This window comes from Rhinoderma darwinii, chromosome 1 (genome assembly GCF_050947455.1).
Source record: "Rhinoderma darwinii isolate aRhiDar2 chromosome 1, aRhiDar2.hap1, whole genome shotgun sequence".
Lineage (NCBI taxonomy): Eukaryota > Metazoa > Chordata > Amphibia > Anura > Rhinodermatidae > Rhinoderma > Rhinoderma darwinii.
Genome location: NC_134687.1, coordinates 626,678,147 through 626,691,227, shown reverse-complemented (window position 1 = coordinate 626,691,227; position 13,081 = coordinate 626,678,147). Strand labels below are relative to the sequence as shown.

The following is a 13,081-nucleotide window of genomic DNA, read 5'->3' as shown; positions in this document are numbered from 1 at the left end:
AAAACTACTTTTTTTGCCCAAAAAGTGGTTTTATTCAGTAAAAGTGTCAAAACAAATCACACATCCACATATATGGTATCCCCGCGAACGTAACAACTTGACCAATAAAATGAACACATTAATTAAACCGCCGGATGAACGGCGTCCAAAAAACAACGGCAAAATTCTCTCTTCTCCCATTCCCCCCATAAAAAATAAAATAAAAGTTAATCTATAAGTCCTATGTACCCCAAAATAGTACTAATGAAAACTACACCTTGGCCCGCAAAAATCAAGCCCAATTACGGCCACATCGACAGAAAAATAAAAAAATGACGGCTCTTGGAACGTAGAAAAACATATAAAACCTTTACATATTTGGTATCCCTGTAATCGTGCCGACCCATAGAATAAAGTTAACATGTTATTTACGCTGCATAGTACACGGCGTAAATTTATAACGTGAAAATTAATGCTGGAATAGCTGCTTATTTTCAATTCTCTCCTAAAATAAAGTTAATAAAAGTGAATCTATATATTATAAGCATCTAAAAATGGTACAATTACAAAATACAACTCGTCCCGCAAAAAACAAGCCCTTATACGACGGAATAAAAAAAAAGTTACGACTCTTGGAATGCGACTGTGAGAAAACAAGTCGTAATCCTTGGTCATTAACGTGCAAAATGGCCCGGTCATTAAGGGGTTAAGGGAAGCGAAATTTATGCCAAATAGCACTGCCGCGTATGCATTACCACTCAATGTAACACTTAATTTAGGAAATCGATCTCTACTTTTACTGGATATTCTCGAAAGGCCTCATGCTTGCGGCCATAGATTTAGTTCATAATTACGGACTCCTTTATTTCTATGGCCGACTTGACACCTTCCCGTGTATTTATGGGAACGTGTCAGTGTCCTAGAAAGGCTCCACAAAAGATAGGGCGTGTTTTATTTTTTTGCTATTTACGTCACGTGCTACCATACTTTTATATGAGAGCATGGCCCGGGAGTGGCAGTCATTGGCTGGCCGTGCCCGTAATCACTGACTGAATAAGGGCACGGCCGTGTGCAGGGGGCCTAACATGTATTTAGTCAGCGGTTCCCATGTTTGTCTTACTAGTCATTTATGATCATTCTGTTGGGTGCGCACGATAATGATCACTTTAGATTTACTGCTTCATATTTCCAGTTGTTCCTCAGAATCTTAGACAATTACCCTTTCTTGTAGTCTTTATTGGGGAACGCAGGAACCATGGGTATAGGCTGCTGGCACTAAGGGAAAAATGACTGCAGCTCTATACCTAGGGTACTGGTGCTAAGCTTATCAAGTTTGTAATCTAGTAGTAGGTGAAGCAATAGCAGAACTGATGTCAGTACACCAAAGAATAAACCAAAACGCCAAAATAGGCAAACCTCAATACAATGGGAGGGTGTATTGTCACCCATTGATGACAGAGAGGGATTTCATGGGGATTACAAATAAATCTTCTTAACGTTGGGGGATGCAGCACCATAACTATAGGCCGCTGACACTAGGTAGGAAGAGTGGCTCCACCCAGGCAACCCATACCCTTCCCTCTGATACTGAGCTAATCAGCTCTAGCCCTGGTGTCTGAGGCAGACACAACCTGCTACTTAGGTCTGCTACACTTTTTAGTAGCTTCAGGGTGGTGGTGTGAGCCTGGATTGCCAGCTTAGTTGACGCCCTGAGGGTCCCAGGAGAAAATAGGCAGTCTCACCCCTTATGCTTCAACAGATGGCATGAGAGGGGTTACCAAAGAAAGCCGGAGGTTGAATATGTTAAACAACCCAACCTCCTCTAGTGAGACTTTCATGCTGGTTCCTGGGCTCTTCCAGACATCATTGGAGGTGTGGCCTTACTAATGTAGTCTTCAGCGGACAAGGCCACGCTTCTTTTTAGTGGTTTCCTCGCCGATCTTGAGGCCCAACCTGTTCTGTTTCGCCAACCTAGAAGAAAAGAGAAGTTTGAGATAGATAAAAAAAACCTGTCTGCCTCCTGCAGATACTAAGCGAAAACTTTTTAGCCTGCGGACTGGGTATAGCCTAGTTAGGAGAAGCTGACATGTTTTTCCTTAGTGCCAGCTTCCTAGTGGCAGCCGCCTGTACCTATGGTTCCTGTGTCCCCCAATGAGTCGCAATTAGCAGCAATATGACGAAAACTAGGCAGAGCCGAAAAGGTTTGGCGCTCTAGAGAGCCCTTTTTGTTCAGAAAGTTAGTGGTGGTCTGAGATTAGCTACATGTGAGAATATCATACTGGTGAGTCCATTAAATATCAGTAGATTTATTACGTCTCATATCTCAGCCAGTCAGGCAGCCTCAATCACGATCAGAAAATGTTCTTTAAATTGTTTTTCATGTTCATTTGGTCCAGCTTAGCGAGATCTGGTAAAGTGGTTTTCTGTAACTTTTTGTATGACGACGTTTTCCCGACAGCTGATTCTCAGATTTATTTCTAGATTGGTTTGAGCAAAGTGAAATACCTTGTATTAGATGAAGCTGATCGTATGCTCGACATGGGTTTTTTGGAAGATATAAGAAAACTGTTGGCAAGTCCAGGGTTCCCAATTAAAGAAGAAAGGCAAACCTTAATGTTTAGTGCCACATTCCCTGCGCCCATACAAAGGTAAAAATTACATGGTTTTTATGTTTATTTAAAAAAATTGTCACCGATCCAGCTTCTCACACCCTGCTAACGGATTTTTCCAGTGGGAAGTTGCTGACTGTTCTAAATTTCCCCTGCTGGAGCTGCTACAAGTGACCTATATAGTATTGCATGTGATTGATGGTTCAAGTCCATCAGATCGAGAGCTCAGGTTATTAGCTGCTCTGCCTCAGAGGGGTTGCCAAACAGAAATTCCCTTTTTATGATGTCCATATGACCTTACAGGACAGGGATGTTATATGTGAGACGATCCCTCTAAGGGTATGTTCACACGGCTTACTTTCGGACGTTTTTCGGGCCGAAAAATCGGAAGCAGAACTCCTCCAAACATCTGCCCATTTATTTCAATGGGAAAAACGGCGCTCTGTTTTGACAGGCTGTTTTTTTTACGCTGCAGTTTTGAAAAACGCCCGCGAAAAAAGTGCATGTAACTACTTGAGCCATTTTTGGAGCAGTTTATTATTGACTAAAAAAACACAGCGGGAAACATGAGTTTGCTTTAAAAACGGCTGAGAATCAGGAGCGGTTTTTCCTTGAAAACCACTGTATTTTCAGCCATTTTTATTATTAAGCGTTCACACCTGCGTCGTTGTGTTCTTCTCTGTCAGAGGAGCAGAACAAGGGAATAACGGAAGCAGTGGTTCCGTTGCACAACTGATACCACCGACGGGACCCATTGCCTTTAATGGGTTCCATCAGGGTGCCCGTGATTTTACGGGAGTCAATAGCGCATACTGCGCTATTGTCTTCAGTAAACTCTGCCAGATCTGTGACGGAGGCCTGCAACGCAGATGTGAACGAGGCCTAAATGGTTTTGATAACTTATTTTTGCAATGCAGCTAGGAAACCCTGCTTTACTGTTGAGCGGTAATGTACATATTTATTACTCCGTGCTGGGCTGATTACAATGAAATAGTTAAATTAAAAAAAATCATGAAAATGTTAACATGTATTTTACCACGAAGAAAACTCTTCCAGTAGTTACTATAGAGCTGCTCTAAATGGTAGTTACAGCAGAGGTAGTGTGTGAAAAAATCACACCACCTCTCCCCACTATGTATTGAACTGCTCTGCTTGTAGGCAGCTGATAAATGTCTGACGGGCAGGGAATAAAATCGTACATGTGAACGGATCAATACATTTAAAATTCTATTTACATTTGAGGGCTTGTTAAATTTCTTTGGCAAAAATAATGATTTGATGTTTTGTATTTTGTGTGTTTTTTGTTTTTTTTTAGTCTTGCTAGAGATATTTTGAAGCCAGATTATCTGTTTGTGGTTGTCGGACAAGTTGGTGGTGCGTGCAGTGACGTGGAACAGCAGATTATTGAAGTTGAAGAGTTTGGAAAGAGGGATAAATTGCTGGAAATCCTGCAAAACATAGGTAGTAATCCTAAATTATCTTACATATTTTCTATAAAGTCCCCACTCCTATTAACTTTCTGCTCACTTGGAGACAGCCACATATTTCCAATTCTCAGAACCTCCACAAATGTGTGAATATAAGCAGCACTCTAGGAGCAAAAATGTTAAATGACTTACCGTATTTTTCGGACCATAGGAGGACCATAAGACGCACCCTTAAATTGTAGCATAAAAGAGAGGTTTTGCCTTTAAAGAGGCTCTGTCCCCACATTATAAGTGCCCCGTCTCCTACATAATCTGATTGGCGCTGTAATGTAGATAACAGTGGTTTTTATTTTGAAAAACTAATTTTTGAGCGATTTTAGATTTATGCTAATGAGTTTCTTAATAGAAAACTGGGCGTGTTTTTACCAACTGGGTGTTGTACAGAGGAGTGTATGAGGCTGACCAATCAGTGACCAATCAGCGTCATACACTTCTCATTGTTCCAGCCCAGCTTTTTTCACTGCACAATCACACTGTAACAATCACGCTGGGCAAAAAATCATTGCTAGCTGGCAGCACATTTTCCTGTGTAAAACGGTATGTGCTGCCAACGAGATGCTAAATTTTAGGTGGACAAATGAGCGTATTAATCGTTCGTCCCCACAGCATTCAGATCATTGCTCCATTTAAATGGACCAAACGAGCACATGTTGAGATGTATCAATCGGTGTTCATTTACTGGGCACAAAATCTGCCCATGTAAAATCTACCTTACGTGAGCTGAGGCCCCATGCACACGAACGTGCTTTTGCGGACGCAATTCCCCAGAAAATCCACGGGAGAATTGCGGCCCCATTCATTCCTATGGGGCCAATCACACGACTGTGGTTTCTGCGCTCCGTGCATGGCCCAGGAGCCCGGACCGCAGAAAGAACGGGCAAGTCTTATTACGACTCATAGCAAATAATGGCCTCGGCCATGTGCGCGGATTGCGGGTGACATTCCGCCCCTGGCCGACCCGAAAATCACGGCCGTTCACGTGGCTACGGTCGTGTGCATGAGGCCTATGACCTGATAACCCATACTGCAGATTAGATGCAAACATCTTAGATAAAAAGCCAACTGACTGACGTATGTCTATCCTGACCAATACATTTTTGGAGTTAAATTAAAATCAATTCATCAGACTAACTTCAACAAAACGTTCAATATGGCATCTATAGTTACAACGGTTACTGAGCTATAAAAAAATAAACACATGGCTTTGTTCGCATGCGGCGGATTTGTTGCCGAAAACTTCTGCAGCATGTGCGTGGATTTATGCAAAACCCATTCAGATAAATAGGAATGTCACAATTTCTACAACAAATTTGCCGCGTGTGAATATACCCTTAATGAAATAGTTGATTACGGAGCGGTCGGTCAATTTTCTGTATGGCCGTTGATGGCTAGAAGGTGATGTGCAGCCTCAAAGGACTGATGTCCACAGTGGTTTCTACTGTGCTGTATGATTGAACGCCTCCTATTCATGCATTAATCTTTAGTTTGAAGGTTGTCTATCTCCAGGACTGACACCTTTAAATTGGACCTGTCAACTCTGACCTGTGTGTTTGAGAAAATACTTGAATTCCTCATGAAATAACAATTCTAGAGCATCTTTTCTTAGAACTCTGCAATGTGCCGTTCTTCTTAAGCTGGGTTCACAGAGTTTTTTGCAGGAGGAAAATCTGCCTCAAAATTCCATTTGGAATTTTGAGGCAGATTTTCCTCTGCCTGCACACAGATTTTTGTGGCGCTTTTTTGCCCGCAGCCATTGAGTGCTGCGGGCATAAAACTCAGCGAAATACGCTTTCTCTGCCTCCCATTGATGTCAATGGGAGGTCAGAGGCATAAACGCCCGAACATAGGGCATGTCTCTTCTTTTTCCCGCGAGCCGGTTTTTCCACTCGCGAGGAAAAAAAACGCCTCCGATTCCCATTGAAATCAATGGGAGGCATTTTCAGACGTTGTGTGGCGTGGTTTCCTGCATTAAACTCGTCAAAAAACACTGTGTGAACTCCCCCCTAATAGTCCTACTGAAAATGTATCGAATTGACAACTGGCAGTTACATTAACCTTATCAATAGGATGTGTCCCTACATCGCCAGCCCTGATCATTAGTGTTCGTGTGTAGGGACGCACCCCGCCAATCATGGGTAAATCAAAGTTGTCAATTTCCTACATTTCCAGCAGAGTTCTAGGAAAATATGCTTCGTTAGGATCTTAAGCGTCTAATCAAACAGACATGTTGGGAAGTGACAGGGAATCGCTTATTGGGTGCTATTGCCTCCTACTAGCTCAGCTTTATTAAAAAGGACTGCAGTTTAGATGGGCCTTTATCATAGATTTTACTTTGAAGCAGTCATTCTTGGCACAAAATCTAAATGTGCATTGTAGGCTGTTGTGTTGCTGCAGCTAGAGGTCGCTTTCACATCTCCATTTACAGCATCTGTACGCTTTTAATTACTGCAAACCTGTTTTGGTGAGGTTTTAATTTAGTTCTACTTTATCGTTTCGATTTCTTATGGCATTGTACACACGACCCATTCAAAATGGAATCTGTACTGGTGCCGTGTTCCCTGTTGACTCCTGTGAAGCTTGCTTTTCAGTAGCCCTTGGGGTCTTTGTCGTAAATCATGGGTCTTAAAGAGGCTCTGTCACCAGATTTTGCAACCCCTATCTGCTATTGCAGAAGATCGGCGCTGCAATGTAGATTACAGTAACGTTTTTATTTTTAAAAAACGAGCATTTTTGGCCAAGTTATGACCATTTTTGTATTTATGCAAATGAGGCTTGCAAAAGTCCAAGTGGGCGTGTTTAAAAGTAAAAGTCCAACTGGGCGTGTTTACTACTTTTACTAGCTGGGCGTTGTGTATAGAAGTGTCATCCACTTCTCTTCAGAACGCCCAGCTTCTGGCAGATCACGCTGTGACGTCACTCACAGGTCCTGCATCGTGTCGGACCAGCGAGGACACATCGGCACCAGAGGCTACAGTTGATTGTGCAGCAGCATCAGCGTTTGCAGGTAAGTAGCTACATCGACTTACCTGCAAACGCCGATGCTGCTGCAGAATCATCTGTAGCCTCTGGTGTCGATGTGTCCTCGCTCGTCTGACACGATGCAGGACCTGTGAGTGACGACACAGCGTGATCTCTCGAGAACACGCTGTGTCTGCACTGCCAGAAGCTGGGCGTTCTGAAGAGAAGTGGATGATACTTCTATACACAACGCCCAGCTAGTAAAAGTAGTAAACACGCCCCGATGTACGCACATAATACACGCCCAGTTGTACTTTTAATTTAAACACGCCCAGTTGTACTTTAGAAAGCCTCATTTGCATAACTACAAAAATGGTCATAACTTGGCCAAAAATGCTCGTTTTTTAAAAATAAAAACGTTACTGTAATCTACATTGCAGCGCCGATCTGCTGCAATAGGAGATAGGGGCTGCAAAATCTGGTGACAGAGCCTCTTTAAAGATCTTTTCTCATGGTTATGTAGTTTTACAAGTATCTGCCATTTTTTTTTTCCTAAATAACATTTTGCCTTAAATTTGTGCAAATATTTTTAGGTCATGAGCGCACAATGGTTTTTGTGAAAACTAAAAAGAAAGCAGACTTCATTGCTACAGTTCTATGTCAAGAAAAAATACCATCAACAAGCATTCATGGGTATGTGGACATGTAAAAATCCTTCAAGCACCAGAATTTGTTTATTTTGTCCCAATGCATATAAAATAAAAAATGAAGTAAATAGTCTCTTATTAAAAATGTGTTATCATTTGTTTCTACAGCTCCTTTACAAATCTAGGTGTCGCCATGGTAGTCTGATCCTGCAGTCGTGCTTTTCCACCCGTCCACTATATTTTGGCCGACTTACAATTAGTAGGTTAGTAAGGGTATGTGCACACACACTAATTACGTCCGTAATTGACGGACGTAATTCGGCCGCAAGTCCCGGACCGAACACAGTGCAGGGAGCCGGGCTCCTAGCATCATAGTTATGTACGATGCTAGGAGTCCCTGCCTCTCTGTGGAACTACTGTCCCGTACTGAAAACATGATTACAGTACGGGACAGTTGTCCTGCAGAGGCAGGGACTCCTAGCATCGTACATAAGTATGATGCTAGGAGCCCGGCTCCCTGCACTGTGTTCGGTCCGGGACTTCCGGCCGAATTACGTCCGTCAATTACGGACGTAATTAGTGTGTGTGCACATACCCTAAGAAGTAGGGGACAGATCGGAGTATGACTGCATGATCAGACTACACCGGGTTTGTTTGTTTCTTTCTTTTCAACCTATGTAACTATGGTAACCGATATCACAGGTCCATCAAGTTCAACCTTCCTCCATTGAGATAAAATAGTCTGCATTGGAGCTGTAGACAAAACATTAGCAAATATTTTACTCCGACCAGGCAGCCCATAACCTTCCTACAAACTTGGCTCAACCAGTTTTAGCCTGGTGTCTATTGGAGGCAGACATCACCCGATATGCAGGTCCTCTACTATTTTTTATTTTCGTTTTTTTTCATTATTTTTTTCTGCTACGGGTTGCAGGAAACGAGGCCATACTCTTGTTGAATTTTTCTCACCGCCAGTCACCTAACTTAATTTTCTGCAATAGAAGTGCAATCAACCAGACAGTCTTAGGCTGGATTTACACGAGCCTGTTCGGTCCGTGATATATGGACCTTATGTCTGCAGTATTTCCCGGACCGAACACACTTCAGGGAGCCGGGCTCCTATCATCATAGTTATATATGATGCTAGGAGTCCCTGCCTCGCTGCGGATCTACTGTCCTGTACTGTAATCATGTTTTCAGTACGGGACAGTTTTCCCGCAGTGAGGCAGGGACTCCTAGCGTCATATATAACTATGATGATAGGAGCCCGGCTCCCTGAAGTGTGTTCAGTCCGGGAAATACTGCAGACATGTGGTCCGTATGTGACGGACCAAAAATTCTTGTGTGAATCCGCCCTTAGAGTGTGCGCAGGGTAACCTCTAAGACTACCCATTTTTTTCTCCGATTTATGGAGACTTATGTAGTGCCATTAGAAACCTAGCCTTTTCTATAGATGGAGTCTCTGTCGGAGTCCTCAGGCTTTTTCTATGGGCAGAGAGTCATGTACCAGCACGGTCGGCGGTCCACTTACCAGGAGCAGACAATTGGGCTGCCTAAGTTAGAAGAGACTGATTGCTTCACCCAGATGTATTACTGTGGAGCCTAGAGCTGAATCCCTTATTCAAGATGTTGTCCAAGGCTGTTCACATCACCGTCGCTTCGCTTTCCACTGAGGCGTTCCTTCTGAGGTTTCTGTCTTGTTAACCCCTCAACAGAAAGGCAAACTGAAACCTCCGACGGAACCCCTCAGTGGAAAGTGACGGTGATGTTTACAGGGTGGTAATACACCCTATTTAATACTTCCGCTTGCAGCTTTAGGCCCTATTCACACAAAGTTTTTTACTGTGGTAAAAACCACGGCAAAAAACTGCCGAAATTGAGTCCCATTGATGGGAGGTGGAGGTGTTTTTTTACCGCGAGCAAAAAAAAAAAAACGCTCACTGGAAAAAGAAGTGACATGCCCTATCTGGAGGCTCAAAAACCCCATTGAAATCAACGGGAGACGCATTTTCTGCAAAAACGCTCGCGGTTATTACATCTTTCTGTTGAAGAGATGGCTAAAAAAAATAATAAAGCCTTCAAAAAATGTGTGGTGCAAAACCACTTAAAAAACCGGAGCTGATTTTTTCCAGGCAGAATTTTCTGGCTGCAAAGAAACTCTGTGTGAACAGGGCCTAATATTGAGTACTTCTGCTTAGCTTACTTGTAACCATAATACCCAGCTGCTTCTCTTCTTTTATCCTCCGTTGTACTCTATGTAAAGCACATGCAGTAATTACTATTACTGAAGCCTAAGTATTTATCAACCTTAAATTTCATCGGCCACCTTTTTCCCTGGCAGCAATTCTTTTCGATACACAATTTATAGGTCGGCAACAAAATCAGTGGCATTGTTTGGTGCTTTCTGTGCGTGGGAGTGGAAATTTACGTGCTAATCCTTACTTGGTCATACTATTACTGTTTTTCTTCTAGTGTCGTCAGGTGTGTTGCAAGATAACGGCTATTGTAATGTAAAATGTGTATGGGCGACTCAGAGTATCAAATATGTCAGGCGAACAATATCAGCCCTCCTCTATTTATTGCGTTTGGGCATCTTTTAGTCTTCATTACTGTTCTATGACGTTTCTTTTGTTGTCCTTCATCCTCTATCACCCACGACCCTGGTAATCCGGCTGCAGTGGCGTTTGGTTATAGAAAGCGCTAGAGTGCTATGCTGATTGCACAGTAGTCTAAGGAAGAATTTTGGATGAATCTGTATTAGGAAGTTCTTTTCAATTTCATGGTTTATACTCCTGCAATTCGTCTATTTTTATACTAAAAGTGACTTCTGTCCAAAGCCTGTAAAAATCCGTGATATGCGCTATATGTTAGCACCTAAACACTTGCTCCTATTTTATTTTTTGAGTTGTGACGTTTGCTTTAATGAGCTTTATTTTTATTTATTTTTAGCGACAGAGAACAAAGGGAGAGGGAGAAAGCCCTTAGCGACTTCCGTTCTGGACAGTGTCCTGTAATTGTTGCCACTTCTGTTGCTGCCAGAGGATTAGATATTGAGAATGTTCTTCATGTGATCAATTTTGACATCCCAGGAGATGTTGACGAATATGTTCACAGAATTGGACGAACTGGACGATGTGGCAACACTGGAAAAGCAATTTCCTTTTTTGATAGGCGAGGTGACGAGGAACAAAAAGTTGTTTGTTCGCTGGTAAAAGTCCTAACAGATGTAAGTGGGGAAAAATGATTCTGAATTTTTTTTTATTCTTTTTTTAATACAGAAGTATCAATCTTTTGTCATAAGCCATTGATCTGTAATTTATGTTAAAACATCAACTCTAAGGGTATGTTCACGTGGCGGAATCCGCCACACATTCAGCAGCAATGTCTTCTCCCCCCCCCCCAACCCCCCCATTAATTTCAATGGGAGCCGGACTTCTGCTTCCCGCTAGCTAATTTTTTTTCTGCTAGTTTGAAAGTCTTGCCCGATCTTTGGGCGGATTCCACCCGAAACTCCCATTGAAGTGAATGGAAGGAGGAATCTTCATGCCAACGGTAGGAATAAATTTGCGGCGGGAACCGCCAAGCCAATCACCCGTGTGAACTGACCCTTAAAGTGGATTTACACATGGCAAATTTGTTGCAGAAAGTAGTCGACTACGCTATTGATTCCGTCAAAACGACGGGTCCCTTGCACAACGGAGACAAACGGAAACCATTGGCACCGGATCCGTCACAGTTGAAATCAATGGTGATGGAAATGGAAACCTTTGGTTTCCGTCAGTCAGGGTCCCGCTCCGTCGGAACGGGAACCTGGCGCAGATGTGAACGAAGCCTAAAAGGGTTTGTTTCTGCAGCATTCTCATTGATTTCTGCAAGTTCCATTCACATAAACGGAATTAATTTTCAGTCACAAAACTGCCACGTGTGAATATATTCTTATTCTTTATGCCATTCTTGCAACTGAAAATAAAATAACATTTTCCTTATCTACATGGACTGCTTAAAGGGGATCTCTAGTTTAGAAAAGTTCGTTTTAGATGTCCTTTTAGGAAATTCTGAGTTACTAGAGGGGGGGGGGTCCCTGTTCTGGATCCTCTTGAAACGCTTTTGTTTTTCTTTTTTTTAATGCTCTCCAAGACGAAAGGACCTCTCTTGTATTACGCAGACAACCTATTGGTTTAACCCCTTAGTGACAAGCCCATTTTAGGCCCTAATGACCAAGCTATTTTATTCGTTTTTCTATAGTCGCATTCAAAGAGCTGTAACGTTTTTATTTTTTCGTCTACATATCTGTATGAGGACTTGTTTTTTGCAGGATTAGTTGTGCTTTTAAATAGCACCATTTTTGGGTACATATAATTTTTATATTAACTTTTATTAACCTTTTTGGGGGGGGGATTATAAAAAAAACCCTGAAATTGCGCCATTGTTCTATGCGTTTTTAAATTGACGCCGTTCACTATGCGACGTAAATAACAGGTTACCTTTATTCTATGGGTCGGTACGATTACGGCGATACCACATATGTGGAGGTTTTTTTATGTTTTACGACTTTTGCACAAAAAAAACACTTTTGAACTATAATTATTTGCTTTTGCATCGTCGCTTTCCAAGAGCCGTAACTTATTTATTTTTCCATCAATGTCGTGATTTTTTGGGCTTGTTTTCTGCGGGACGAGACGTAGTTTTGAATGGTACTGTTTTGGGGTATGTGGGACTTATTGATTCATTTTTATTATGACTTTTTTGGGGGGCAATGGAAAAAAATTGCAATTTCGCCATGGTTTTTTGCGTTTTTTTTTTTACGGTGTTCACTTTGCGGTTTAAATTACATATTAACTTTATTAATGGAGTCATTACGGTCGCGGCGATACCACATATGTGTACTTTTATTTATTTTTTTCACTTTTACTAAATAAAACCACTTTTTATGGAAAAAAAATGGTTTTATTTATTTTTTTACTGTACTTTTTATTAATAATCTTTATTTCACATTTATTACTTATTTTATTAGTCCCACTAGGGGACTTTACTGTGCGATGTTCCGATCGCTGATATAATGCTCTGGTATACTTCGTATACCAGAGCATTATTGCCTGTCAGTGTAAATCTGTTAGGACGTGCCTCCGGCGCGTCCTAACAGGCATATGTCCAGGGCAGACCTGGGGGCTTTTATCAAGCCCCCGGCTGCCATGACACCCCATCGGAGACCCGCGATTGCATTTGCGAGCCGCAGATGGGTGACAGAGGGAGCGCACTCCCTCTGTAAACAAAGTTAAATGCCGCGGTCGCGATTGACGGGCGGCATTTAACGGGTTAAACGGCCGCGATCGAAGTAAACTTCGATCGCGGGCGTTGGAGCAGGAGCTCAGCTGTCATCAGACAGCTGAGCCCCGACTCC

General features: G+C 42.3%; 1 protein-coding gene across 9 annotated transcripts in view; it reads left to right on the top strand.

Moving 5' to 3' along the window:
• Positions 1-13,081, top strand: part of DDX4 (DEAD-box helicase 4) — a 108,268-nt gene that overhangs the window by 88,942 nt on the left and 6,245 nt on the right. For all 9 annotated transcript variants that reach the window (XM_075842557.1, XM_075842548.1, XM_075842531.1 and 6 more), the window contains 4 exons: positions 2,461-2,627; positions 3,904-4,049; positions 7,627-7,726; positions 10,630-10,906. In XM_075842557.1, the coding sequence (XP_075698672.1) occupies positions 2,461-2,627; positions 3,904-4,049; positions 7,627-7,726; positions 10,630-10,906 (690 nt within the window). The remainder of the gene's footprint in view (positions 1-2,460; positions 2,628-3,903; positions 4,050-7,626; positions 7,727-10,629; positions 10,907-13,081) is intronic.